Source organism: Lonchura striata, chromosome 2 (genome assembly GCF_046129695.1).
Source record: "Lonchura striata isolate bLonStr1 chromosome 2, bLonStr1.mat, whole genome shotgun sequence".
In the NCBI taxonomy this organism is placed as follows: domain Eukaryota; kingdom Metazoa; phylum Chordata; class Aves; order Passeriformes; family Estrildidae; genus Lonchura; species Lonchura striata.
The window spans coordinates 17,981,090-18,008,296 of record NC_134604.1 but is presented as its reverse complement, the minus strand read 5'-3'; the positions used below and the strand labels follow the sequence as shown (position 1 = coordinate 18,008,296).

The 27,207-nt window shown below is 46.1% G+C and overlaps 1 protein-coding gene across 3 annotated transcripts in view; it reads left to right on the top strand.

Annotated features, from left to right (window-relative positions):
* Positions 1-27,207, top strand: part of GDPD5 (glycerophosphodiester phosphodiesterase domain containing 5) — a 107,227-nt gene that overhangs the window by 29,695 nt on the left and 50,325 nt on the right. For 2 of the 3 annotated variants that reach the window (XM_077781198.1, XM_021550212.2), the window contains exon 2: positions 13,473-13,647. In XM_077781198.1, coding sequence (XP_077637324.1) covers positions 13,531-13,647 — 117 coding nt within the window. In that variant the 5' untranslated portion in view covers positions 13,473-13,530. Of the gene's footprint in view, positions 1-10,797; positions 10,881-13,472; positions 13,648-27,207 lie in introns of all 3 variants that reach the window. The other variant, XM_077781197.1, reaches the window with a different exon arrangement.

Below are 27,207 nucleotides of genomic sequence, written 5' to 3'. Positions count from 1 at the left end.
TGAGCTGGTGTGGGGGAGGAAAGGTCCTGAAGCTGTGGAACAGCCTCCTGAGAGACAGAGCGAGACGAGAGCGGAGCCGCCTCCGTGTCCGCGCTCCACCGGGCTCGTGGAGCCCAACAGATCTGGGCACCTGAGCGTGGGCGCTGTGCGGGGAAAGCACTTGGTAATGTCCCTGGAATAGAAACTCAGCCCTGCTGCTGCAAGCAGGTGGTGTCAGCTGTCTGCCAAAACAAAAAAGTGGGAAGGTGTTTTAGGGCTTTAGTCAGTCTGCATAAACTGGCACAAAAAAAAAAAAAAAAAAAAAAACCAACAAACTTGAAGTTCTCAAGGGCTCGGCAGAAGGTTGAACAGCAAAAACTCCATTTGAGAATACCTGGAATCCAAGTGGATTTTACTAGAAATACTGGGACAGTGTGTTTTTAGCTCAGTGAATATGCTCTCTTTTAAGTACTGCTGAGGATGAGCCAAGCTGGGGCTGAGGGCTTGAACTGAAGTCTCACGGGCTCCTCAGAAGAAAAATGAACCTTCTTGGAAAGCAGCATGCTGGAATATGTAAAATTCCTTAAGAAGCTGGAAGTGAATAGCCAGGATTAAAGAGGGAGAAGATGACTTGCAGCAGTTTGGCAAATTGCTGGCTTGAGGGGTTTCTGCTGGAAAAAAGAGATTTCCAACCTGAGCAGCCTTGCTCTGTTGGAATTTAGATATAAGCTGTAAACCTCAGATTGTCTGAAAACTTGAAAAAAAGCTTAGTTTCTCTACTGGAAAGAGAGGGCTAAAATACAAAATTCCTTGCTTTGTCTTCTTTCCAGCCACTTCCTTACATTCCTTAAAGTAAGCGATTCCTGCTTACAAAAAATGACAGAATAAATAGTTCGGCTTGGCAAGGAGCTCAGCACTCCAATCACCTGCTCAGGTCAGCTCTGGAATTGCCTGAAGAGCAAGCTGATGGAAAAACCTTGACAGCTGGATCCTGTGGGTTGCCAGAGCCTGGAGTGATGCTGAAGGATGTGCAGACTGACTCCAGAAGCACTGGATGGAGCATGAGCAGGAGCCACCACAACCCCACTCTGTATCAAAAGCGTGCGAGCCAAGGGGTCCGAGTCTGTGATTTTTTTTGATTTTTTGAAATTATTTTTATATTTAGGATTTTTTTAGTATTTTTTATTGTATTTTTACTGGTAGGCAGTTTCCAACAGAATTCACAAAAATACATGAAATTAAATCAAGAATTCATTGAAAAAGGTGTCTTCTTTAAAAAGTGTCTAGCAGTTGCATAGTCTTCTCTCCCTTAGAGTTAAAAATAATAAAATCACTGGATTTATTTTTATTCTTTTCCAGGTTTTTATTGAGCTGGAAAGGACAAAGAGAACACAGAAAGTTTAATTCACGTCTCTCACTTGTGGGCTCAACCAGTTTAACTCAGTTGCCCTTAGCTGCTACAGAGAATAAAATTACTTATTTTTTTTCCCATAAGTGAGGGATCTCTGTCTCATTCATCTTGAGGATTTATTGGTCTGGTTCTTGCTGCCTTGAGGATCCATGGGTTTGTTTCTTCTCAGCTTTCCTGGCTGAAGAGCTGCACTGGGCAGAGGAAGACTCTGCTTCAGGTAGTACTTCCACTCAGTGTCTGTTCAGGAGAAACAATCACAGCCTGCCTAGGTAAATGCTGTGACCTAATGCCTCAAATCCTGAGTTTGGGAGGTGAAGTGTTTGGCTTCAGTCTCTGAAATAAGGAGTTCCAGTAAGGCTGGGGCTGCTAAAGGTCTGGAAGAGGTGCTGATCATGCCAGGATTGAGGTCAGGGAAGAAGGAGCCTCCTTCCCCTTGTAACCCTGGAGGACTCTTATATAACTGCTCTAAACCAGCTCAAGGGAGAGCTGGGATGGGGAGGGGGAATAAAAGAAGCACACTAGTGAAAGATTGCTGATAAGCCCAGAGAACCCAAAAATAGCATTAGGCACCAGTGAATGAAGGAGAACCTGCTGGAGGTAATAACCTGGAGATTGACAGAAATTCAGGGGACTCACATTGAGCCCCGAGTCAGACAAAACCCTAATCTTGATGTGAGGATACCTGGGATGTTTATAAATTGTGTCCTGGCTGGGGAGGACAAAAAAAACCACCTCCTCAAGTTCTGGCTGTGCCTCACCCAGACCAGGATGCCCCCATGCCAAGGGATGCAGGGGGAATTGGAGGCCTGGCTCTGGCTGCAGGGGTGAAGCAGAAGGATTGTTCAGATCCAGAGATCATGGAATGGGGTGGGTGGGAAGATACCTTAAAAAAAACTTGTTCCAAACAGTTCCTTCTTTTGTGCCTTCAGCTAGACCAGGCTACTCCAAGTCCATCTTGTCCTTGAAAGCTTCCATGGATTCCTCTGTGCAGTTGAACATGCTTCCTGAAACATGGACAAAGAGTTACACTGCCAGATTTGGGAACAAAAAAGGCTTGACTTTCCTCCCTTCCCGGTTATTTCCCTTTTCCCCCCCACTTCCCTATGACAGATTTACCTGGTGATTTGTTGTGCCCCTTCCTTCTGCTTTCATATGGCAAAACCAGATTCCTTCAATTTCTGTGCCCAGTTATACTTTGCTAGTTTGGAAATTAACACTTTTTCAGGGGAAAAAGCCCGTCCACCTCTCTACTTTTCATCATTTTTTCTTTCCTGGCCAATTATTTTCCTGTGGAATTCTGGTTTATCTAGTCTGTGTACTAGTGGCTTTAAACCCTGGTGTGCTCATCCAGGGGACAGCAATTTTTGAAGTTGATTTTCCCTGAGTTCTTGTAATGTGTTAAAACCATTCTAGTAAAATGAAGGGTATTGCTGATGTTTCTTTTTGTTTCCTTTGGGTTTGGGTGGTTGGTTGGTTTGTTTTTTTGGGTCTTTTTTTTGGGGGGGCGGGTTTTGTTTTGTTTTCTTGGGTTATTTTGGTGTTGTTGGTGGGTTGTTGTTGCTTTGTTTTTATTTGCTTCTAATGCTTATAAAACCTCATCCTGAAATTTCTTGCTGAAATTTCCCACTTGCAGCTATCATTTTTTGTGTGCTTTCTCTTAATTTGATGCACATCCCAGTATTTTTCAGGACCTTTTCACTCTGTTCAGAACAGTGGCAGGAACTGGCTTGGCCCGCAAATTATTGAGTGTGAAGTCAATTGTTCAATGCTCTCAATGTTTCCCTACTTATAACCAAAAATACTGAAAAAGAGCAAGCACAGTCTGGTTTCTTTGGGACTTATTTCAAATCTTTAATCTTCCCACTTCCATCCTTTCCCCTCTCCAGCTGTACTTGTTGATTAGTCTTTGACAGCAGGCTGGGCTAGAGCTGCTCTTCCTTTGGGGGGAGGTTTATTTGATCTTTTCCCACCCTGCAGCGACTCTTGGAGAGCATTCCAGCCAGGATGGAAGAGGCTGGAGCTCCAGGGAATTGCTGCCTGGGGAGGGAAGGAAAAGGACCAGGAACAGAGGACTTGTGCAATCAATCACCCTGTGTTTTGGTAGGAAAATAAGCTGGAAATAAAGATACTTTGGCTTGTGGAAGGAATAGCTACTTGTCTCCTACCCAGACAGTAGCTGCTCTCAAGGCAGGAGCTTAATCTGATGGGATGAAAACCCAAAGTGGCTTTCTGGAAGTGGGATAAAAGCCATTTAATCCTGGAAATGCTGTGTTTGTGTGCAAGTTCCACGGCCTAATTTTCCTGAGAACTTTTTAAATAAATGTGTATGAGACTGATAATAATAATAGCTTTTCTGTGAGAGTTCTATGTTCTGGAAAGCTCTTCTCTGTTTCCCTGGGATGTGGCTGCTTTTTGGTCTGTGTTCCAGGTGGGAGATGCCTGACCCACCTGGGCAAGGGGTTTCTGTCTTCAGAGCAAGTGCAGTCTTGAAAATTGCACTTTTCTCATGCTTGCCTAGGGCTGGCTCATCAAAAGATGTGCAGGAAGCCTTTTAATTGAATCCTTTGCTTGTGTGGTGCTTAAAGATCCGCCTTGAGCAGTGTCTTGGTGCCATGGATGTGTTTTTGGGATAGACAGGAAAGGTCACTGTGGTGAATGAATGGATGTGTCTGGTCACTCTCACTGACTGAGGGATGTTTGCATAGGCTGGTGTTGAGTGTGTGCTGCTGAGCACCCTGCCCTGCTCCAAATCTCTTGGATATTTGGAGGTTTGTTTGGGGTTTTTTTGCTCCTCTGATGTCACAGAGGTACCTAAAAAAAAAAAAAGAACTTCCAACTGGTCCTTTTTCCTAGGCCTTTTCCTAGAAAGCTTAGAGTGGTGCAGAGAAGGAGAGAGAAATGCTGTTGCACCCTGGCCTCTGGGCTCCTGCGGGATTTAGCTGCTCCAGATGTTTGGATAAACTGTTCTGGGCTGGGAGCAATTCCCACCAAACTGCTGTGTGCTAATGGACCCCTGGGGGTCTTGCCTCGAGATCATGTTCTCTCTGGAGCACAGGGCTGAGGGTCATAAATAAATGAGATTAGTGTTTTGGGGAATCCCAGATGAAGAGAGCCAGCATCTCCAGCCCCCAGGTTCATCCCAACCCCCCAAAGGTTTTGGATACCTTTGATATCAATCCCAGAATGGTTTGAAGGGTATTAAAGCTCTCCCAGTACCACCCCCTGTCATGGGCAGGACACCTTCCACTGTCCCAGGTTGCTCCAAGCCCCATCCAAGCTTGAACAATTCTAAGACTGGGGCAGCCACAGCTTCTCTGGGCAGCCTGTGAGAGAACCTGAGCATCTTCCTTTGAAGACAGATGTCTGCAGGTGTCCCTGTTTCACTCGAACCCTGATTATATTGAAAACATCATTCTGCTGCTAATGTGCCAGTCTGGAAGCGTGTCACTGGTGCTGGGAAAAGGGCACCAGGACAAAGTGAGTTAATACTCAGAGAATCAATGCTCATCCTATTAAAAGTTCTCAAAAATGACTGAAAGCACTTGGATTAATAGGCCTTGGGTTTGCATCACTAAATGAGTTTGTGAATCCCTCATGACTGGGCCTTTCCATGAGGAAAACAAGCTAGGAGCTGATGTAACTGGCAGATTGAGCCTTGTTTTTGTGTTTTTATTAGAGCATGAGCTGGAAATGTCTGTGAGCCTCCTTTGCTAACTCTGGGAGTGACCCTGTGGCTGGAGGGCTGGGTCCCTTCCTGACCTCACCCTCTGTCCCCATCCCTCCTTGTGTCAGGCTGACCTCAGCCCACATTTGGAGATGCTTTTTGGAAAGCAAGGAGCATTTAAGACTAATGCAGCTTCTTGCTGGGTCAATTGAGAAAATTCCTTTCCTCTGAAAGATTTATGCTGCAGCAGAGTAAAATCCTTTTGCCCTTATTCATGTCTTCCTAAAGATCAGCAGCAGCTTTTGGCAGGATACCGGAATCCCAGTCAAGACAGGCATTTACCTGGAGCTGAGTGACTCTGGAATGGGGTTGGGGTTGTAGCCCATTTGTTTCCTTGGATGCAATTTTCCTTTCCCTCATGACAGGGAAACTCTCCTGTCTGTCTCCTTGCATTGAGCAGAGACTGATCTGTAGAGAACTGGAAAAAAAACCCGGTAATAATAACTGGAAGGAGGCTTTAGGAACATGAGACAGACCTCTGCTCCCTTGGAACAGAAGAGGGATAAAGTGGATGTTAGCCTTCCTCTGGCAGAAATCAAGTATCTTCTGTGCCACAGAGGTGTGGAGGAGGAGATGGGGGATGCATATATCTCATTTTTCCTTGATACCATTTTTGTTTCCATGTTTTTCAAGCAGTCACAAAGCTGTAGTAGAGGTGATGAAAGGCTGACTTCTTGAACCTCTCCTGAGCTTCATCAGTTAACTCAAAGCCCACCCAGTTTCACCCCTTGCCATGGGCAAGGACACCTTCCGCTATCCCAGATTGCTCAGGAAGGCAAAGCAAGTTTTTCTTCTTTATTTATTTAGCTCCTTTGCTACTTGAGAACTTTTTTTTTTTTTTTTTTTCATGAGTAGTGTCTCCTGCAGCCGTATGGAAGGAATCAATCATAGGAAATAAAGAGCTTGTAATCCATTTAACTAGGACTTTCCACCTCTCATTAAGCCAGAAACATTGATGCCTAATTCTCTGGGTAGCAGTTGCACAGCAGATGTGCAGGGTATCGATTGGAAAATGGGTCTTGCTGGTTTTGTTTTCCATTTTTTCCCCCCCTCGCTTACTGTTTCCATTCCAGTGCCTGCAGTGGGTGTGGAGCCACTTGGCTCCCTCTCAGATGAGCCTTCTGGGGCTTGTTGGGGCATTTTCTTTCCCTGCTGGCAGGAGCCAGGTTTTCAGCAGGGAATGTGTGGGACAGGCCCCGCTCCATCCGTGGGCAGCTCTTCAGGGCTGTGTTTGGAGAGGGAAAACCAGGAGAGGGAAGAATGCTTATTTGAAGAGGATGCTGCTTGTCAGGGTGTGCATGTTCCAACCCAGCTCTGTTTCCATTTAATTTCTCAGCAAAAACGTGCTGGTTAATGAGTAAGGCTTGGTGCAAACTTCTGGTTTGCAGCTTGGTGAGGATGGCAAAGCTCCTGGAGTCTGTGGAGAGGAAAAATGTTCTGTAACCTTTTTAATTATTTTAAAATCTTTCAATTCTTTGTTGGTGCATGGGTTTTGCTTAGCATCCAGCTGTGCTTTCCTGGGTTTTCTTCTCATTCTTCCCTTTTCCTGTCTTTTTCTCACCTGGGCCATCTCTGTTGAGCTCTGCTATTGCAATGTCATCAACCACACCATACCAACATCACAGGACATTCTCTGTCTGAGGCTCTTCAGACAGCAGAGGCTGAACATGAGGTCTCTTCCTCAAGACACTGCCTGGCCATCCCTCTTCTCCCAGTTTGGTGCTTTCCTGCCTGTCCCTTTGGGTTTGTGGCTCAGATTCCCTCCACTGCCCTGTCTTCTGCCAAGATCAACAGTGCTGTCAGGCTCCTGGTGGTGTCTCACCTCACCTTAGCTGCTATTCTACATTTTTAGCTCTTGAACTGCCGGCTTCTTGTGCTGCTCTCAGTGTTTCTGGAATGCTGTCATAAGGGGACTCCACCTGACACAGACTCGCAGAGGTGGAAGGGTTTGACCTTCTCTGCCAAAAATGTGATTTCACACACTTTGGGCTGCTTCACGTTTCTCTTTGCTGCTTCTAAAAGCCAAGAGCCTTATTAAAATTAAAGATATGAGAAATCCATGAGTTGTTGCCCATCTCTCCACCAGCCCTCAGAAGATGAAGCTCTTTTTATACTCAGGTTGTCAGAAATTCTTTGGCAGACCCCTGAAGTGTCCTGATGTTTTTCCTTGTGTCCCACCTGTGCTTTGCTGCTTGGAGTTACTTCAGAACCTGCTTGTGGACTCACCTGATATTTTTGGATCTGCAGCAGATTTTGGATTTTCAGAGCTGCACCAACACCTTGACCTGCAGGGTTGGTGCAGAAAGCAGAGGTTGTGTTTAATTCTTGCTCTGCCAGAAGTTTATACAGGTTTTTCCGGTGCCCTGTTCCTCTTCTTCCACCCTTTCAGAGTTCCGGGCACCCGTTCCTGTCTCACTTTGTGGAAAACAGAGGGCGTTAGTCCGTCCTGTGCTTATTTATTTAGGGAGATTAAAGTCTAAGTTTTTCTTTTGTAATCCCTTTGAAGTATTTATCTTTTGAAGTCTGAATTTTCATTAACTGGAAGTGTACAACCCCCAAACTACATGCTGCCCTAGTTTCAAAGCTGTAATTTTTTTTTTTTTTTTTTTTTTTTTAGAAAACATTTAAGAACAATAAACAACAGGTCAGACCCACAGGGGCTCCACATCAGCCAGATCCTATTTGGGATTTGTCTGTTTGGGTCATCCCCTGCCACTTTGGGGAATCCAAGTGGCTCTGCAGGCCCTCCCTGGGCTGGGATGTAGCCATGGATTTTTGGGATCTCAGGGAGACAGGGATGTTTCCCTTCTGAGTGCTCTGCCAGACCAGCACATGGCCTGTAGCCCTTTCTTTTTCAGTTTTTTAATTTGTTTTTTCCCCCACTCTTATTTTCTGTCATTGAGGCAGCAGCACTCAGCTTTAAGGACAAGGTTGTTGTGTTTTCCAGCCTCAGCTCTCATCCAAAATATTCCATATACCCATATGCACATGGCAGAGGAAACATTCCTGTAGTTCATCTTTCTTGTTTCTTTGCCAGGGGGAAGAAAAATAGATGCTGACTGGAGTTTTGATATATCTGCTGCTTTTGTTTGTGCAGTATTATCAGTGTAAAAATGAATGTTTTGAGCCTGGAAAAAGTGGGTGGGAGACCTCTGACCCAACCTGATTTTCAGAGTGGGGAATAAAAATGTGTGGGGAAGAATAACCCTGCTGGGTCATTGCCTGGGCATCCTCCACCCCCAAAACACCTGAGGCTGTTTTCTGGCTTTGGGGTGTCCCATTCCTGCCTTGAAATGAAATCTTGGATGCTGCAAGCTGAGATGCTTTGGGTTTGTGCCAGCAAAATGTGGAAAATGGTGCTCAGTGTGTGTGTGTGTGCATCTCGATTTCCTCCCGTGGGAGTGGCCACAGCAAACAGCCCTCAGTAATAGCTTGTTATTAAACAGATGGGGATATTGACCCTCTTCAATTTCCATTTTCCACGTCGGGGAAAATGAAATTGCATTACTTTGGCTTGGTTGAGTTCAGTGTATTAATAAAAAAATGTGTATGAAAGCCAATGCAGAGTACATGCAAATCCCAAGAATTTAGGTAATGATTTCAACCCTGGCTGGGCCATAGAGATTTCTCTTCTATTTTTTCTTTTTTTTTTTTGTGCACAGAACTGTAGAATTTGCTCTGGAATAGCTTAATTTTTTAGAAAGTATTTAAGGAAAATCAGGATTTTCCAGTATCATTAGGGAAATGACTGACAAGCAGCCTCACAAGCATATCAATAGGGCTAATTGATTATCAGGCATGTTCTCACCTAATTGGCATAGGAAATTATTTGCTCTAACAAGGTTTTAAGCATAATTAGATTGATGCAAGTTGTAGTAGAGATAGAGATGTTGAATTTACAGAGATTCTTGATAAACAGTGATCCCAGGAGTCACCAGCAAGAAGAAAACCATTATTTCTTTTAATATGGAAATCAGTAGAATCTGCCAAAGCTCTTTTTTAAAATGAGTTAACATAAAAAATTAATCTCAAATACCTCTCTGATTTTTATGTTTATTTGTATTGCAAGCAGGGTGAGTTTCCTTGGGCCTGAATTTTGGGAGATGGGAGCCTGTGTGCTCAGGGCTTGCTTTGGTTTTGAGTGTCCCACTCCCTCTCCAGGTATGGGGGGAACACATGTTCTCCCCACGGTTTTGCCTCTCTGGAACCTTGTGGAAGGCCAAAGTTTTCCATTGGATGGGTCTTCCCAGCCATGCCTTGGCAGGTGGAGATCCTGTAGGAGACCACATCTGCATGGGTGGTGGGGCTGCTGGAGAAAAATATGTGTCTGCCTCTTTCCATATGGTTCTTTCTGCTCCGACGTCTCCCGAGACTTCAGGATTCCATGGGCTGGTGTGGACCTGGCAGTGCTGGTTGGACTCCATGATCTTAGAGGGCTTCTCCAGCCTTAATGATTCCATGATTTCATTATTTGTAAGCCTCCATCAAAGCATTCCTGACTGTGTTTTGGGTTTTCTTTTGGATGTGCTGATCCAAACCATCCTGAGAAATCTGTGGTGTGGCTGGAAGGGCAGTAAAGCTGCTTGGCTTTTAAAAACCACAGAATATCCTGAACTGGAAGGGATCCACAAGGATCATCCAGTCCAGCTCCTGGCCCTGCACAGACAGTTCAACAATCCTTCCCTGGGAGCTCCTGGAGCTCTGGCAGCCTTGGGGCTGTGCCCATTCCCTGGGGAACCTGGGCAGTGCCCAGCACCCCTGGAAGAAGAACCTTTCCCTGATCTCCAACCTAAACCTGCCCTGGCACAGCTCCAGCCCTTCCCTGGGTCCTGTCACAGTCCCAGAGAGCAGAGATCAGTGCTGGCCTCTCTTTTTCCCCATGGGGAAGTTGTACTTGCAGTGAGGTCTCCCCCCAGTCTCCTTGAAGGGGGATCAAAGGGTAGAGCTTGGACTGCAGCAAGCCTTGGGAAAGGTTGTTAAACCTGCTCCTCTGGAGCTTCATCCCCACTGTTTACTCAGAGCACTTCAGGACTTGTGCTGTTGCTCTTCTCCTCACTAAAATGAGGGCACTGAGATGTTTCAGTGATTGGTCTTGATGGCTGCCTTCCCTCTCCAGTCCAGGTTTCTGCATATTGCCCTGAGACTATAGGGATGCAGCGGTTAATTCAGAGAGACAAAAATCAAAAATGTTTAGGTCAGATCTCCCCAGAGAGCTTCACTTTTAAATTTGCAACTCCAATTCTCCCTTCTTTTTTTTTTTTTTTTTTTTTTTTTTTCCTCCAAAGCTGTTTGGAAAGGAATAATGTGTAACCAATAGCTTCACTTCAGTATCTCAGAAGTGCAGTGTGTGCTAATTAGGCATCCTGGAGCCTTTGGAAAATGCTTCCATTGTATTTCTAGATGGAATCTACCCTGCTCCCCCTTTTTGGACAAGCGAGCTGGTTATTCAGCTCTGAGAAGCTCATAGCCATTGGCAGATGATGCATCTTGAAAGTCAAGGTTGAGAGCATGAGTGGGTTTGTGTTTTCTATTTTATTTCTTTCCCCCTCCCCTCCCTCCTGGTGCATGTTGCTGGATTTGAATAATTAATGCCTGTTGTCTTGCTTCCTGTTTTCATTTCTGTATGTAATGCTAACCAGCAGTGGGCTGAATCATTCATAGGCTGCTTTCTGCACCTCGACAGCTGGAGATGTCATGGGAACAGTGACTGGGAGGTGCTGCAGACTTTCTGCTGCTCCCCTGACTCCGTTTCTGGAAGCAGGAGCAGTAAGTATTGAGCCCATGCTCTTGGCCAAGCTAGGCTCTCTGGGTAGATGCTATCAGTGTGGTTTCTCTCCCTGCAGCTCCTGCAGGTGTCTGTGTCTGTGGAGGGGAGGGTAGGTGCTGGGTCTTGTCCTTTGCCACCTGTTTTGGGCTTTTATGGATCTGGTTGTGATGCTCATGGAGAAGAGGGAGTGATTTTAGGCTTGTCGGTTGTGCCTTATGCAATTATACTGCATTTGGGAGTGGACTTTTTAAAACTCATCTTTTTTGTCCTTGTGCTTTTCCTGAGTTTTTGTGGAGAGCAACCTGGAATTCTGGGCTCCCACAGTGCCTGCCTTTGCAGTGAGAGGAACCAGGGTGGGAGTTTCACTTGGTGTCTTACAGAGCCTTTTTATCTGTCTTTCTCTTGGGCACTGCCAGGGATCCAGGGACAGCCACAGCTCTTCTGGGCAACCAACCTGTGCCAGGGCTTCCCCATCCTCACAGGGGAGGATTTCTCGCCTATCAAATCGACACAATTCCTGCAAGTAGTGAAATGAAATACCTAGTGAAAGCTTTTGTGGATGGAGCTGGCCTTTCTGCTCTCCTGCCTTGCATCTCTAAAGCAGGAAGAGGTGGAAACCAGGAGAGATGCTGTCCTTTGGAGAAGAATTAGTACAGGATTACTTGGAACAACTGCAGCCTTCTAGGTTTACAGGGGTTTGGCTAGGGAGTTGTTAATAGGCTGTGAATGATTTTTACATCTTGCACAGAGCCCTCAGCATCTTGTACATCACTCCACGCTTGGAATCTTCAGGGCAGAGAGGGTGGTTTAGCCCAAGACCTTTAAATAGCATCCAGTTCTGCACCTCCTCTGTGTCTCTGTCCCATTGTGACAGGTTTTGTGCCCATAGTGGGAAGGCAGAGGGGGAGGCTCGTTTCCTGGGGATGGTCCTGAAGCTGAAGATGAGGCAACATGAGCAGTGACTAATGCTGAGCTTTATAAAAAGCAAGAGGAGAGGTGAAACAGGGACAAGGAGGTGACCTCGACATGAGGGCACAGAGGTGGCACAGCAGCATGGGGGGGAACGTGAGCAGCAAACAGCTCTCGTGTCAGGCTGGCTGTCCCTGTGCCTCTGTCCTGTTTGTCACCCCCCAGGGGATGAGCAGAGCCACATGGGGAGCTGGGCTGACCACATGTGGGTGTGTGGGTCGTGCCCATCTCGTGTCAGCACCCCGAGCAGTGCAGGGAGCTCTGCTGAAAGCACAAAGCTGCCTCTGTGTCTGGGGGTGAGGAAGGCACAGGGCTGTGGGGACAGCATGGTGACAGGCTGCTGGGTCTGGAGCCACAGCAACCTCCTGCCTCTGGGATGCTGAGTCCTGATTCAAGAGTCAAGGCAAGGCTGTCCTGGGCTGTCAGCATGGAGCATGAACGGACACAGACACACAGGAGCTGGGAGGGGTGAGCTGTCTGTCTCTGCTGACATTTCCAGACTCCAGCACTGTGTCTGCACTGCCTGCAGCATCCCCTGGTCCATCAGCTGGAGTGAAAAATACAGTCAGCCCTGCTTTTGGAGGCTTCCTTCCATGGATGTGTCATGGAAAAGCTTTTAGGCGGCTGGTTTATCTCCCTAAGCCCAGCCACACTTAGCTGATGCCAGTGAGGATGCTGCTGCTCAGCTGCCACAGCTTTGCCCAAGACCTGAGCCCTGGGAATTCCACATGTAAGGAAGCAAAGCATTTCCCCTGGAGAGGGTGGAATTTACAGCCCTGCACTCTCAGAAAAGGTGGGCAAGCACTGTGCAAGCTCAGCTGCTGTCAAACACCACTGCCAGCCCACTGGTGATGCACACAGCAGTAATGTGAGGGGCTGTGGGTGCACACCTGTGCTGCAGGAAGCTGTGGGAAACCTGTGGTGGGGGATCAAGCACAGCATCCAGCTCTGCATCCCTGTGAGTGCTTGAGAGGTTTGTAAAGGGAGAGGGTAATATCTGTATGCTATATTTTGTGTATACACATACTGTATTCCATATTCTTGGGGTTGTCCCGTGCAGGGCCAGAAGTCTGATCTTTGCTGGATCCCTTCTAGCTCAGGATAGTCCCTCATTCTGTGATGCCCCTTCTGCGGGAGGCATGGCAGTGTTTATTCCTTGTCTGGGACTGTTTTGCAGGCTCCATGGGATGCTGACATTAAACTGCTTTAGCTTGGCTCAGCTTCAGCTTTGTGGAGGTCTCTGAATTGATTTCCAGGTGATTCTTGCAGCAGTTCTGTTTCTTTACACTTCAGTCATTTATAAGACCCCATCACTTGGGCTGCAAATCATCATCCTCCTTCTTGTCCTCATGTGGCTTTCCCTACCTACAACTCCTTGCTTTTGGTGGTGTGGGAGAAGGAGGAGGAAACAAAACTTGCAAACTAATTAAACTTCTTGGTTCTTGTTGAGTAACAAGTGGGAGACACTTGTAGAGCTGGGAATAGATCTGATTCTCATCCCTCCTCTCAGTAGCCAGAGGACATGGTTAATTATTAAATTGCTTGTTAATGTATTGAAATATCACTTGGGATTTTAATTTCCTTTTTTTGTTGTTGTTGTTGTTTTCTCTGCTTTGCCTCAGGGCGCTCCCAGGAGCTGATGGATTTGTGGTAGCTGGCTCTGGAGGGGCTGGAAGGAGCATGGTTAAACACCAACCCCTGCAGTACTACGAGCCCCAGCTATGTCTGTCCTGTCTGACCGGGATCTACGGCTGCCGCTGGAAACGGTACCAGCGGTCACATGATGACACCACCAAGGTGAGCAGTGACAGCACCTGGCTGCCACCTCTTCCCTCCCGTGCTGGCTTGTAGCTCTTGGTTGAAAGTATGAAATGTTTACTTTTCTTCCTTATTTATTGGCTTGGATGTTTGATGGGAGTTGTTGACTCTCAGGGTCTGGGTGTTGGGAATGACCCCAAGAGTGCAAAAGTCCTTGGTCTCCCAGTCCGTGCAGCCAAAGGAGGAGTCTGAATGTGTAGGATCAGCTTCTCAAGGTTGTTTATTTTTCCTTATCTATAACATTCTTTCTCTGACCTGCTGAGCTCTGTGTAGCCGGTCGGCCATGCCATTCTCTCTGTCCTCTGAGGTGGTGTTTACCTTTTATACCAAAAACTACAAGTACTATGTTTACAATAATGTGCCAATATCTATAATTTATGTTGGCCAGTGAGTCTCTACCTTAAACCAATAGAAAAGTGCCACCATCACACCAAGACACGGAGAACAAGGAAAAGGAGAAGAAGGTTAGGACACGCCCAAATCCCTCCATCTTGTCCCCTTGAACCCCATTCTAAAAACCCCAAAATTCTACTTTTTCACCCTGTGTTAATTCAACTACCACACTACTCAATCAAATGACAAGCCTTGTGGCTTGTAATTCCTCATACAAAGTTGGCAGCTTTTTCCACAGGCTAAAATCAAAGCAACTGGTGTTTTTGACTTTGTGCCAAGGTCTCCAAGCCCCCTGCCAGGATCTCAAGACAGCCAGGGCAGCCAGAGGGATGTCCTGGACTCCAACAGTTGACCATGGCAGGAGGTCCTCCCCATATGGTTGATGTAGAGATGGGCACAGTGAGGTTGGTGATGGGGCTCTAGGGGATTGAATGTGCCAAAATATGATTATATTATGCTAAAGGAGAGCACTTTCCTTGTGTTTTTTTTACTCCTAGCTCTGTGTCCTGCTGGTGCTTGCAGCACCCTTGGCTGGATATGTAGGTCCTGTGTTTCTGCAGCATCTCTGCCTTCATGGTGTGGTTTCAGTGGGAATGATGATATTTGGTGCCAGAAGGGACTTGGTGATCTTGGAGGTCTTTTCCAACCTTTATCATTCTGTTCTTGTGTCTGACAATGAGTTTACAGGTAGGGGAAAAGGGTTCCCAGAGCAGCTGTGGCTGCCCCTGGATCCCTGGCAGTGCCCAAGGCCAGGCTGGACAGGGCTTGGAGCAGCCTGGGACAGTGGAAGGTGTCCCTGCCATGGTAGGGGTGGGACTGGATGATCTTTAAGGTCCCTTCCAACCCAAACCCTTCTGGGGTGTGCGAAAAGGCAACAGAAAGTGAGAGCAAGCTGGGGGTGAATGGGAAAGCTGTTGAAGGTGACTTTTCCCTCCCCCTGGATAAATATAGATTGTAAGAGCTCTGGCAGAGGGAATCCAGGCAGTGAGGCTTGACTTGCACCTCCCCTCTTGTTCTGGGCTGTGACATGAGGTCTTGTGATGTGTTGATAAGAGAAGTGTGAAAATATCATTTTTAAAACCACCCTGTTACATCATCTGGGTAAGATTATTGTTTTACTGTTCTCCTGTACTCCCATGTTGCCTGGGATGGTTTTTAAAAGTGTGCTTACAAGTTAAATTCAGGGTTTTTTTCCTTCTTTAAATCTTGTTTCATCTGTAAGTGTTCCCTGGGGACCCTTTGGCTGCCTTCTGAATGTTTAATTTTGCTCTCCTATGCCTTGGCTTCTCTGTTCTGTTTTTAAGCCTATAACCACGGATCTTCTTGGCTCTGAAGTGCTTTTTCTCCTGGAAAAGCAGCTGTGAAGGAGCAAACAGGGCTGTGTGGCAGATCCTGTGCCAGAAAGGCTCCTGGTTGTGAATTGCAGCCATTGTTGGTGGTGCAGCTTGGCTGGGAGCTCCCCTGTGACTTGGAAAGTCACGCCTTGAGTTTGTGTAGCCTAAAACAAATTTTATTTTGCAAAGTAGGAGTGTTGCTTCTGTTTTCCCTCTGCTTTTAGCTTGGCCTGGGCGACCACTTCAAGCCAGTAGAACATTGCAATTCTTAGCTAAAAATTTACAGAAAAGTGGCCACAAACTTTTCAGTGAAACGTGCCTCTGCTTGCGTCACCAGAAAATATCAGTGGCAGCTTTCCAAGTCTGCTTGGAATTTCCATTGGTCTTTGCTAGTGCTGGAAAGGAGTTCATTGTGTTTAAAGGTAGTTGATCCAGGCCTAAAAATATGTCCAGTCTGAGCTGGTCTTTTGAATGTCTTTGTGAGGCCTAAACTACCACTTTGGTAAAAGAGAGATGGAGGCAGCAGCAGGGGTAGGAGAAGAAAGCCTAAAATGAGCTGCAGGCCGTGTTATCTGCTTTCTTGTTCAAACATCAAACTGCCCAGAATAAGAGGCTTTCATCCAAATTTGGGTCACGACCCAACTTTGCCTCCATAATATCTTCAGCTGATGCCTGTGAATGTTTGTTGTCTGAATTGTGCTGCACCTCAACAGCCAGAATGTTAATGATTCCTCTCTTTTTCCTTCAAAAGTATGTACATCAAGCTTCCTACTCCATGTTAAAAAATTACCTGAAAATGAGAATTTTAATTGGACACCTGAGTTCTAGGGCTGAGAGGCAGCTTGGTGGAATTGTCATTATTATCCTTTGCTTTCCTCTGATCTTTGAGAATGAAGAGAGGGGCTGGAGGCACACAACCAATATACTCTGATCTTTTAAAATTTTGAACATTTGCAAAATCCCTTTTTTCTATTGTGGGCCTTCAGCTTTAATGGCAAGATCCCCTTTCATTTTTTTTAAAATGTATTTTTAAATGAAAAGCATGTGAAGGAGGAGAAGTGGTCTTGCTGAGATTCAGATGATTATTATCTCTGTAGCTGGTGTAAAGAAGGATTTTCTGATCTAACCACAGCTTGTTCATAACATATTCAACCAAGGATATTATTAAATCAGTGCATGGAAGCTTTTTTTTTATTATTGTTTCTAAAGCCCTGTTGTTTGTACACAGCAAATATCCCACCCTGGAAATCATCCTGGGTGGGAGAGGGGACAAAGATTTCCTCCCAAAGGAAAAAGCAATGATACTTGTTTAATCTATCCAGTAAAAAGAAGTCACTTTTATTGCCTGGCTCGGCTGAGCTATCAAACATGGTCTTTCTTTCCATCACAAATCTCCTAATCCTCTTCTTAATTGCAAATTGTCTGAACTGTGAGGATGTGGGAGGGGAAATACCCAATAAAGCCTCTCCCTGCCTTTATCTGCTGCTGGTCGTGTAGCTGCAGATCTAGAAATGATGTATCAACCCCTTCCTATGCATTGGGCAGTCCCTGTCAGGATTTATGCTCTTCAAGTGAAATGTGTGTGATTCCAGATAGTCCATTTGGTTAAATGGATCACATGACCTCCAACTGAGGCTTCTGATGGCTTTTGGGTCCTTTTGTGCAGAGATAAATGAGGAGCTGTGATCCATCAGCATAATGAATTGCAGTGCTGTGTCTGGGCTGCGTGTATTACTTCACTGTCTGGTGAAATGCTCTTGTAAGTCCTGCTTGGCCAGAGCTGTGAAATGACCTGAACAGATGATCTAAGCCACAGGCTTTGGAGCTGGGACTTTGTCAGGGCTGATTCCCAAAGGGCCAGAGGTCAGTGGTCACAGAAATTGCTTGCTTTGCTGAAATCTGCTATCACAGGATGGGTTTGTTTGCCCTTTTCCATGTGTTTTTCAATTTGTGAGGATTTCAGACTGTAGGCCTGAAGGCACAGGAGCTTTTGGGGGAAAGAGGCTCTTTCAAGGTTGTTTGATTTGAGGCTGGGCACTGAAGCATTGGATACTGCATTTTGGATGTGACCAGTGATTCAGAGCTGAGTCCCCATGAATGGATGTGTCCAATTGTGTTGGCTTGATGGGCTAAATGCAGGGAAATCCAGTCATTCCATTAGATATCAATGTGTTTTTTTCCTGATTTTTCCTGAGGGTGCCCCCCTCATTAGAGGGGTCTGGGCTAGATGATCTTTAAAGGTTGTTTTCAAACAAAATATTCTGATTCTGTGATGCTATTTTTTTCCCCCGTGATGCTTGGAAATGAAAGCAAAACCAGGCTTTATTTAGGGTTTTACACATCACTTAAACATCTTTTAAAATTCACCTTTGAGCCCTTCACTTTACAGGGAGGCTGTGAGGTAGATGATTGTCCAGGGGAGCTGTTTGAAATCCATGTGACAGCTGAGCCAGGCAAGAATTGCATTTGCTTTGTGTGGTGTCTTCAGACCTGACTTGGCAGAGTGTTTCTGGTTTTAACTGGGAGTAGCATATTTTGCTACCTCTCTTAGCCTGGGCAGGATCCTGTGGAGGACTGGCAAGGAACAGAGAGGTGCTCCAGCCTCAGGAACTGGGATTAACCTGCCAGGAGCTTGCTTCAATTTGATTTCCACACCCCTCCTAGAAAAGTTGGGATGAACCAGCTTGTTCTGTGTCAAAAAGGTTCCCTATTTCAGCATGCTTTGAAGGATGGGAAATCCCAAATCCTGGAAACCCCAGGAAAGCCACAGGGTTAGAGCCTAATCTTGTGGTGCACCCTAAATATTGTCAGGGTGAGGATGTTTGACTGATGCTGAATTTCTGGCGTAGTCCTCATATAGGCAGAATGCCTGTGGGGGAGAGTCTGCAAAACCCATTGATTGTGGGGCCTGGGCTGGGATTATGGGCTCAGACTGAGTGATTAATGTGCCCTGGGATTTGTACAGCTTTAGAGGTGTCAAAGGCTTTTCCTGCAAAACCTGAACAGCCAGCACTGAACTGAGCTGCAGCTGGAGAAAGGGGGAAGAAAAAAGGGCAAGGAGGGATTTTTGGGCCCTTGGAGCCAGCCTTGTATTTTTACAGGGATTTCTTCCCCCTGTACGTGGGTCCAGCAATGCTCCTCCACTCTAAGGTGCAGCCACTCTCATAAAATCTCGACTGGTTTGAATATGCTCAAACAACTCCTGGTTTAACCCATATGGGAAAGCCTTTCCAGACTCTCCCTGTGAGCTCCCTGTACTAGTTGTGACTGGAATACAGTTAATTTTCTGCACAGCAGCTGCTATGGTGCCAGATTTTGGGTTTGTGAGCAAAACAATTTTACAGCTACTGCTGGAGATTGTTCATACAGCATCAAGGTACAATGTTTTCTGGATTCCCTCCAAGAAGGGGAAAAATTTGAGATGGCTTTTCTGCTTGTTTTCCTAAACAAATGTTCTTCCTCTCAGCTATGTAGTTGTTGTTATAGTTAGACTTTTACAATTGAATTATATAACTCCCTTTTCCAAACAGGCAAAGGGAACCTGTGATCCTGTTAATCCCAGGTTAATTAATTGTGTCTGTCTTTACTCAGACATTTAGTCCTTCACCATGTGTGGAGCCATGAGTGTGAATTTTGAGGAGAGAAAATGAGAAAAGTGAAATGGCACTGACATCATGGAAGTTTGATTTTTGGGAGTCTTGGTGTCAGAAGTACTCTCTCTGATCTTGACAGAATAGGGAAAAACTGTGGCCCTTTTCCAGAGGAAATTTTATTTTCCTCACCAAGACGGAAGTGAATGTCACCTTGTGCCCTTGAGTTGGGCTCCAGTGATTTACTTTACATTTGGGGTTGAATTTGCCAGTCTCCTACTTCACCAACTCTGCTTTTCCAGCCTCTTGTGAATTCCCACATGTCCTGGAACAGATCCAAGGACAGTTGGGCTGTGACAGAGGAGAATATGTTGGAGAGCAACTTTGCAGCCTGTCCTCACTGGGATGCACTGGGAGAGTGCAGGGGACGATGGAAAAAGCTTTTTATCATCTTTTCTTTTTTCCTACTCAAGTTGAAGGTGTTTTTTCTGTCTCTCATAAAAGTAGACTTTGTGGAAGTGCCTTTAAGGATACTTGTGGCTCCAAATTGACCACGAAAATTAACTAGGTAAGAAGAAAACCTGGCCCCAGTGGGAGTAAATAAATTAAATGGAAGGAATAGGGAGGAGCAGGATTCATTTGTGGCGATGATCCCTGAGAAAGGTGTGCAGAGGAAAAGGTGGAAGTTGGGGAAGGAACCAGTCTGGGAGTAGAATATAGATCATAGAATGGGTTGGGCTGGGGAATGACCTTAAAGACCACCTAATTCCACCTTCCACCAGCCCAGGTTGCTTCAAGCCCCACCCACCCTGTCCTTGGGCACTTCCAGGGATCCAGGGGCAGCCACAGCTGCTCTGGGCACCCTGTGCCAGGGCCAGCAACCCTCCCAGGGAGGAATTCCTTCCCAGTATCCCATCCATCCCTTCCCTCTGCCAGTTTGAAGCCATTCTCCTCTGTCCTGTTCTTCCAGGCCCTTGCCAAATGCCCCTCTCTGAAATGATGATCAGCAGGGCAGGGAACAACTTGAAATATGTGAGGTGTGGCTTTCCTGGCATTGGTTACAAGACATTTCAGTCATCTGCCAGTTTGTTGTTTCAGAGGGGACTGCTGCCTGTGAGGTCTGGGTGGGGATCCAAAGTATTTGGGTTCCAGGAATGCTTGTGGTTTTAGGAATTGAGAACCTCTGTGCTGCTGACATGTCTTGTTAACAAAGTTGATTATCAAAGCTGAAAACTGTGATGACTATTCTTTGTTGGCTGTGAAGCTGATCTGTGATTTTTGTTTACACTCGCTTGTGTTTCTCTCGGAAAAGGTTTAGGATTGTTTAGTTGCAGATTTAAGCTTTTTCGCCAGGTTGTTCCCAGAAGAACTGTGACCAAGCTCCAGAGTGGGATTTCAAGGGTATAACCAGCAGCTGGAAATGTGCTTGTCCATGGCTGGAGGTTTTAATTACTCTTTGTACTCATCTCAACCTTGAAAATTAGTTTTTTGCCTTTTTTTTTTTTGTTTTTGTGGGTTTTTTTTGCCTTTGTGCCATGTCTACAGTGAGGTGTTAAAAGCAAAGCTCGTGGTCTGGACACATAATTTCCTCTTGATGTGCAGTTCTGAGCCTTTATTTGCCAGATATTTATTTGCAGATGATGTCAGTGAGCACTTGAGAGTCAATTGACTTCAGTGAAGTCAAAGGGCCTCAAATGAGGCCCTTTTCCAGGGAGAATTATGGAACAAAAAAATAAAACAATTGAGGCTTTGTTTGAAGTGTGCACTTACAGCCTGTGACTCCTAGAAACTGAATCAACTTCCTTGTGAGCTCTCCTGAAGCTGGCTGTAAAAGTCAAGGCTGACTTTTGGGGTGACAAAAAGCAGTGCCACGGACCAACAAGTAGAGTTTGGGTGGTTGTTCAGGCCATGCTGCCTGTGCCAGACTCTCGGTCCAAGGAGAGCAGGTCTTACCACCCTGCTCATTAGTTGGGTGTCTGAGGCTGCTGGGCAGGCACCAGGCTCTTGATTTATGGGTGATGTGAACAGCAGAAGTCTGGAGACTTTAACATCCCCTTGATGCCAAAGTGTCCTTGCTGGACTTGAATTCCCAACCAAATTCCAGTGGGATCAGATCAGCTGGATGCTTAGCAAAGGGAGAGGAAAGAGACCCCAATCGTGTCCCTTTCAGCAGAAACCAACCCTTCTCTTGATTGTAATCACAGAATGGTTTGGGTGGGAAGAGACCTCAAAAATGAGGTAATTCCAACCTTCCACTGTCCCAGTTTGCTCCAATCCCCATCCCACCCTGGCCTTGGACATTCCCAGGGATCCAGGGGCAGTCACAGCTTCTCTGGGCACCCTGTGCCAGGGCCTAACACCCTCCCAGGGAGGAATTCCTTCCCAGTATCCCATCTGATGTTGTCTGGGGGGAGAGATGGGTGTGTTTGGTGTTGGTGATGTTGGCTCTTTGCTCCCCCAGCCCGCTTCTTTCACCACAAAGCTCTTTCCTTCTCGTTTGCTGCTGTTCCTCCGCGTGTGACGTTTTCTGACGCGGCGTTCTGTGACCTTTCTGGAGAAACAGAGCTGGTTCCTGTAATTCAGATCTCGCTGTGGTGCCTCACTGGAGGCTTTGCTGTCACCACTCAAACCACCCCACATCCTGGGCAAACCACCCATCTGTGGCTGTGCCTCCTCGTCTGGGTCTTTTCCTTCCCCAAAACGCTCAAGAGCCTCAAGCTGTATCAGAAGTGGGGGTGTAGCTGAGCAGTATCTGGAAAGGATCTCTCATTTCTTTGCTTGTTTTTTTCCTTGAGGCTGATGCAGAGTTACTCTGTGTGTGTTTGCAGGATTCAGTAGCTGTCTGCTCAAGTCTAACCAAATTATTTTGGTGCTGCCATCAGGGATTCCTGCTTCTCCAGCCAGAAGGGAGGGATAAACAGAACAAGGCAAAATGGAACCTATGGTGGACCAGTATCTGTCATGTACTGGGCTTGAAATATCAAAGTTTTTGTGTGATGAGCTAGCTCCAGTATTTAAATTTACTCTCAGGATGGATGATATTGTTTATTTTCTTTCCCCAACACTTCACCCTTGAGATTTAAAAACCAGTAATGAATAAATAAGCCAAGCTTCTGTCTCCTCTCCAGAGGGATGCTGGCTTTGGACACTCAGCTGTTGCTGGGCCTTGTGCCTTCATTTGATTTCCCTCTGGCAGTGCACTGAACCCATTTAAATCTGTCTTAGGGAAAAATAGGTAAATCTCTTCCATATGTCAAGTATTAGAAAAATACATGATTTCTTTGACTTGCACAAAGCATCTCCTTGTCTGGCAGATACAGGAACAAGTGCACCCTTGTTTCTGGGAAGCCAAGCCCTAACCTCATGCTGGTAAATCTGACATGTTCACTGTTTCAGGCAGTCTCTGTTGATGTCAGCTATGCCTGTGGAAGCTGGGGAAGACCCTGATTTTATCAATTTTCCCCTTGAAAGAGAGAGGCACTTCAGTTTTGCCTTGCTCTATTTTTTTTTTTTTATTCTAGGCCTTCAGGTCACTGGGTTGCCACCAGAGCTGGGGCAGAAAGCCTTTTAGCACTTTAGCCCATTCAGTGGCTTTTGTCACCAGATGTGTCTTTGCCCTCAGGACCATCCTGTGGGATAAATAAGCCTGTGTTTTGATGGGGCAGCACTTTGTGGAGCAAAATGCAAGCACTCGGGATTTGCCAGATGGGTCAGAGTCGAGGTCATGCTGCCCCACGTCCTGTCTGTGCTGGGCTTTGGGAGGAGCAGGAGATCAGCCTGCTCTGCTCTGGGCTCCTTCCTGCTCCCTCCTGCCTCCTGGCCAGCTGGGCTTGAATACAGATGGGATTTTGGGAGGGAATTGTTCCCTGGAAGGGTGGAAAAGCCCTGGCACAGTGTGCCCAGAGAAGCTGTGGCTGTCCCTGGATCCCTGGAAGTGTTCAAGGCCAGGCTGGACACTGGGGCTTGGAGCAGCCTGGGACAGGGGAAGGTGTCCCTGCCATGGCAGGGGTGGCACTGGGTTATCTTGAAGGTCCCTTCCAATGCAACCCAGTGTGGGATTCTGTGAAAGAGGACTCTGGAAAAGCATATGGCACAGCCTGGGGAAGGGGAAGGGAGGATGAAGGGCAAGGAAGTAAAATAGTGCAGTGGTTGGATCCAATCTGATCCAATATTTGTCTCTTCTTGATTTTAATTAACTGATGTCCATCATCTTGCCTGAAGAGTGGCTGGAGAAACCCTTCCAGTTTGACAAATATCTTGACTGGAAAAAGATGTTTTCTAGTGAGATTGCTTTGGGTGGACACATGGACTTCTTCGAGAGATAAAAAGGAATTGCAGGTATTCCTGAGCACACTCCCTCTGAGAAATGGAGAATTGGAGGTGGTCCCAAGGACCTTCTTCCATATATTGTGTTTTCACATACTTTTTCATTTAGGATATTCAGCTGTTCTGAGTCTTTTGTAGGACTTGGGCAGAGCTTACCTGCTTGGGAGTAGAAATTAATTCAAGATCGTTACCTTTTGACTGTTGTTGCTTAAAGATTTTTTTTTGTTTGTTTGTTGATTGTTTTTGTTTATTTTGTAATGAACTGGCTCCAGATGGATAAGTAAAAAATAGCTTTTTGAGCTTTGAGTTGGACAGCTTATGATTGTGGAATTTGGGAATTCATTTGAAGGAAAAGTGGTTCTGTTAATTTTCACCAACAGCAGCTGTTGAAACCTGGGATTGCCACTACTTCAAACTTCATTACTGGCCTTGTGATGGGAGGATTTAGGGATGGGGCCATTCTCCCCTCTGCAGATATATTAAACCAAATATATTGGGAGGTGGCTTGGTGTCTTGTATAAAAGGAAACTGAGAAAATCAAATAAAAGGAATCCTTCTGCTCAGCCTGGGCTGAAATGGCAGAAAAAAAAAATAAAATTAAAGCAACCTCTGCTTTTATTTTGGCACCTTCACACCAGTTTCACTGGGATGAGCCCACAGGGCTGAACAAAGGAATAGCTGGAAAATTAATTTCTTTGGGGTTGAAGACAAATTCTGCTCTGAGTTGTCTTCTAGTTACTCAATGCAGCTGGAGTGAGCCTCTTGTTATGCTTCAGGGCATTAATTGTCTTCAGTGGGAATAATTAATTAATTGACTTGAGTGTGGTATTTACTTTCACAAGTTTCAGATTTGCAAGAGTTCTTAATTACAAAGCAATATCTAAAGGGGCTTCAGGAGAGCTGGAAGAGGGACTTTGGACAAGGGATGGAGGGACAGGACCCAAGGAATGGCTTCCCACTGCCAGAGGAAACAGATTGGATTTTGGGAAGGAATTCTTGGCTGTGAGGGTGGGGTGCCTTGATTAGAAATTAGGATTAGAGATTCTGTAAGGAGCTGCTATAGGAGCCAATCAATCGCCTATAAAAAGGTCAGCCCTGCTCAGGAACCACTTGGAATATTGTCCAGAGGCTGGGTTTGAAGGCATAGCAGCTAAAGCTGCAGAGAACACTCTGCAACCCCCAAATTAGCTGTGATTCCTGGTGGCATCAGCCCCAGTGCCATACAGCTCACCTCCAAAGCCACAGGCAGTGGTTGGTGCTGTCAGGAAGCCTCAGGCACCAGGGAGAAGGATGATCCCAGGCATTCAGAATTCCTCAGTGGTGACACTAGCAAGGTTTCTTCCCTCCCAGTCCATTCTGTGGTTCTGTGAAATGCTAATCTCCAGGTGTTTGCGGGTTTTTTCTTTATATTTTCCCCTTGCTCTCACTTTGCCCCTCACCTCCTTTCCTGGTTCCATCTCAGGCCTGCTGCCAGAGCAACCCAAAGTGAGCTGCACTGCAGGGAACTGGCAGGAGAAGGAGCAGGGAGCTCTTTTCTGGCCCTGCCTCTGCTGTACATCCTCGCAGAAGCCCCTTCCTGAGTGGGGGATGTGCAGTCAGAACTCTCAATCTCATTTCCAGCTAGAGCAGAGCTGGTTCAGTGGGGTCAGAGGAGCTAATGAGGGGTATTTCCCTTGGGATTCTATGCCAGCACTCCATCCTTGGAGATGAATGTGTGCTGGGAAAAGGGGGTTGTAATTCAGCAGTGTGACATGGCAGCCTGGATGCCTCTTGATAGCATCATAATTCAGGCAGCACAGCAGTCAGAGGTGCTTTGCCTTTCCTCTCCCTACTTCTGGAATGTGGGCAGAGCTGATGCAATGCATCTGTTGGGATTTCAACCCCTCCAAGTGCTGGTTTGAGTGTAGGATAATGCTTTTTATTCAAAAACCCACATACTGAACTGTCACCAGTTCTTGGGTGATATAAACCCAAATGTTTGCATTTAGTGGTTCCTTTCAAACCAAGTTCCTTATTCAGTTTTCTGTATGGGCCTGGGATTTGCCACTGTGTGCTGATTTTTGCAATATTTGGTATTCCTCTGGGCTTTTTTTATTTTTTTTTTTAAATTGTACTAAAAGCCCTGAATGATGGATGTGATGAGATGAACACAGGCTTGGTCTGGCCCTTACCTCACCAATCTTTGGCTTTAAAGGTGTCAATTTATTGTTTCTTTTTCATGTCAGTGAAGTGGCATTTGGCACTTTCAGTCCCTTTCCAGGGCCTAAAGGAACTCCAGAAGAGCTTCAGAGGGACTTTGGGCAAGGCATGGAGAGACAGGACATGAGGAGTGGCTTTAAACTGCCAGAGGGCAGAGATGGATGGGATATTGGGGAGGAATTCCTCCCTGGGAGGGTGAGCAGGTCCTGGCACAGGGTGCCCAGAGAAGCTGTGGCTGCCCCTGGATCCCTGGAAGAGTCCAAGGCCATGCTAGACAGTACTTGGAGCAACCTGGGCTAGTGGAAGGTGTCCCTGCTCATTGCTGAGGAGGTTAGACTAGATGAGCTTTAGACGGTCCCCTACAACCTCTATCTCTTGTATAATTCCATGATTCTCACTCCTTTTTCTAGAAAATCCTGCAATATTCAGGAAAACACTTTTTTTCTGCTCTTGGGAACAAAGCTCTCCTGGGCTGAACTTGTTCCTTCAAAGCAGATCTATATGAGAGCATGTAAGCAGCTGGGGGAAAGTGATGGAGAAGTGACCCAGGCCACACAAAGCTGTCAGGATGGTTTAAAGTGTTAAATCAGCTGACAACTGCTGCTCAGCAATTTTGCAGCAGGGTTAAAGTTTAGCAATTCTTGTCTGGGTGTCATTCATGACTTAATACATGCCTGTGCTCCCAAATTGTTTTCCTTATCAATTCCCACTTGTTCTCCAGGCTGTCATTCCATGGGAGCTGCCCACAGGAGCATCCCAAGGGAGTGCATTTGCCTCTGGGGCTGCCAGCAGTGATGGATGGGCTCACCTGGAGCCAGGTGCTGCCTGGAAATGCTCCTGTCACTCCTTTCAGGCACATCAAACCTTATGGATGGGGCAGTTGGGCATTGCAGGGGGTGGCCTTTGCAGCAGCAAAATGCAAATAATGAGTGTGAAATGGTCATTCTAACTGCATCAACAGTGCTACAAATACTCACTACTTGCCACAAGCCAAGCACTCCACAACACATTGCAGCCTTACAAGCTAGGGCACTAAGGGAACAACTTACAAAATGCCAAGATTTTGCAAAATCCTGACTTCCCGAAATCCTGAGTTTATCAAAAAATGAACTCGAAAGAGCCATTGAGGCTCAAACAAAAACTATTTAAAAAATCCTTGCTGCTTTACAAGTAAAGCCCATTAATAGGCCATGTTTTAACTATAAAAAAACCTAGTTATTTTTAAAAGAGTGTTATAAAGCAGTAAAAATGCAAAATTGCCTAATAGTTACTCTCAATGCAAAAGAAACCCCAAAATATTATATAAACCACTGTCACTGTGGAGGCTGGAGGGAATTTCTGGTTGCTTTTCTGACCCCTTTTTGGGCTCATTGCTGCGCTTGAGATGCTCTTGGATCTGTTTTATTCTCAAGTCTTGCACCCCTTCTAATTACTGAGGGCTTGCCAAGCACTGCAGGACAGCTTGGGAAATGAAGACTTGTCTTCTCCTCCTCCTTTCTGACTTATCTCAAATGGGAATAGTAATTTACCCCTAAGATGCTGCTCTTACCTGTGCTCTGTAAATGGATCCCAGCACCAACCTGGGTATTGCACCCCAGGGAGAATCTGGGAAGCATCTGCTGCTGCTGGCACATTAAGTGGTTATGAGCACTAAAACAGCTCTATGAGAAGCCAGCACTCAGCTTCTTATTAGTCCA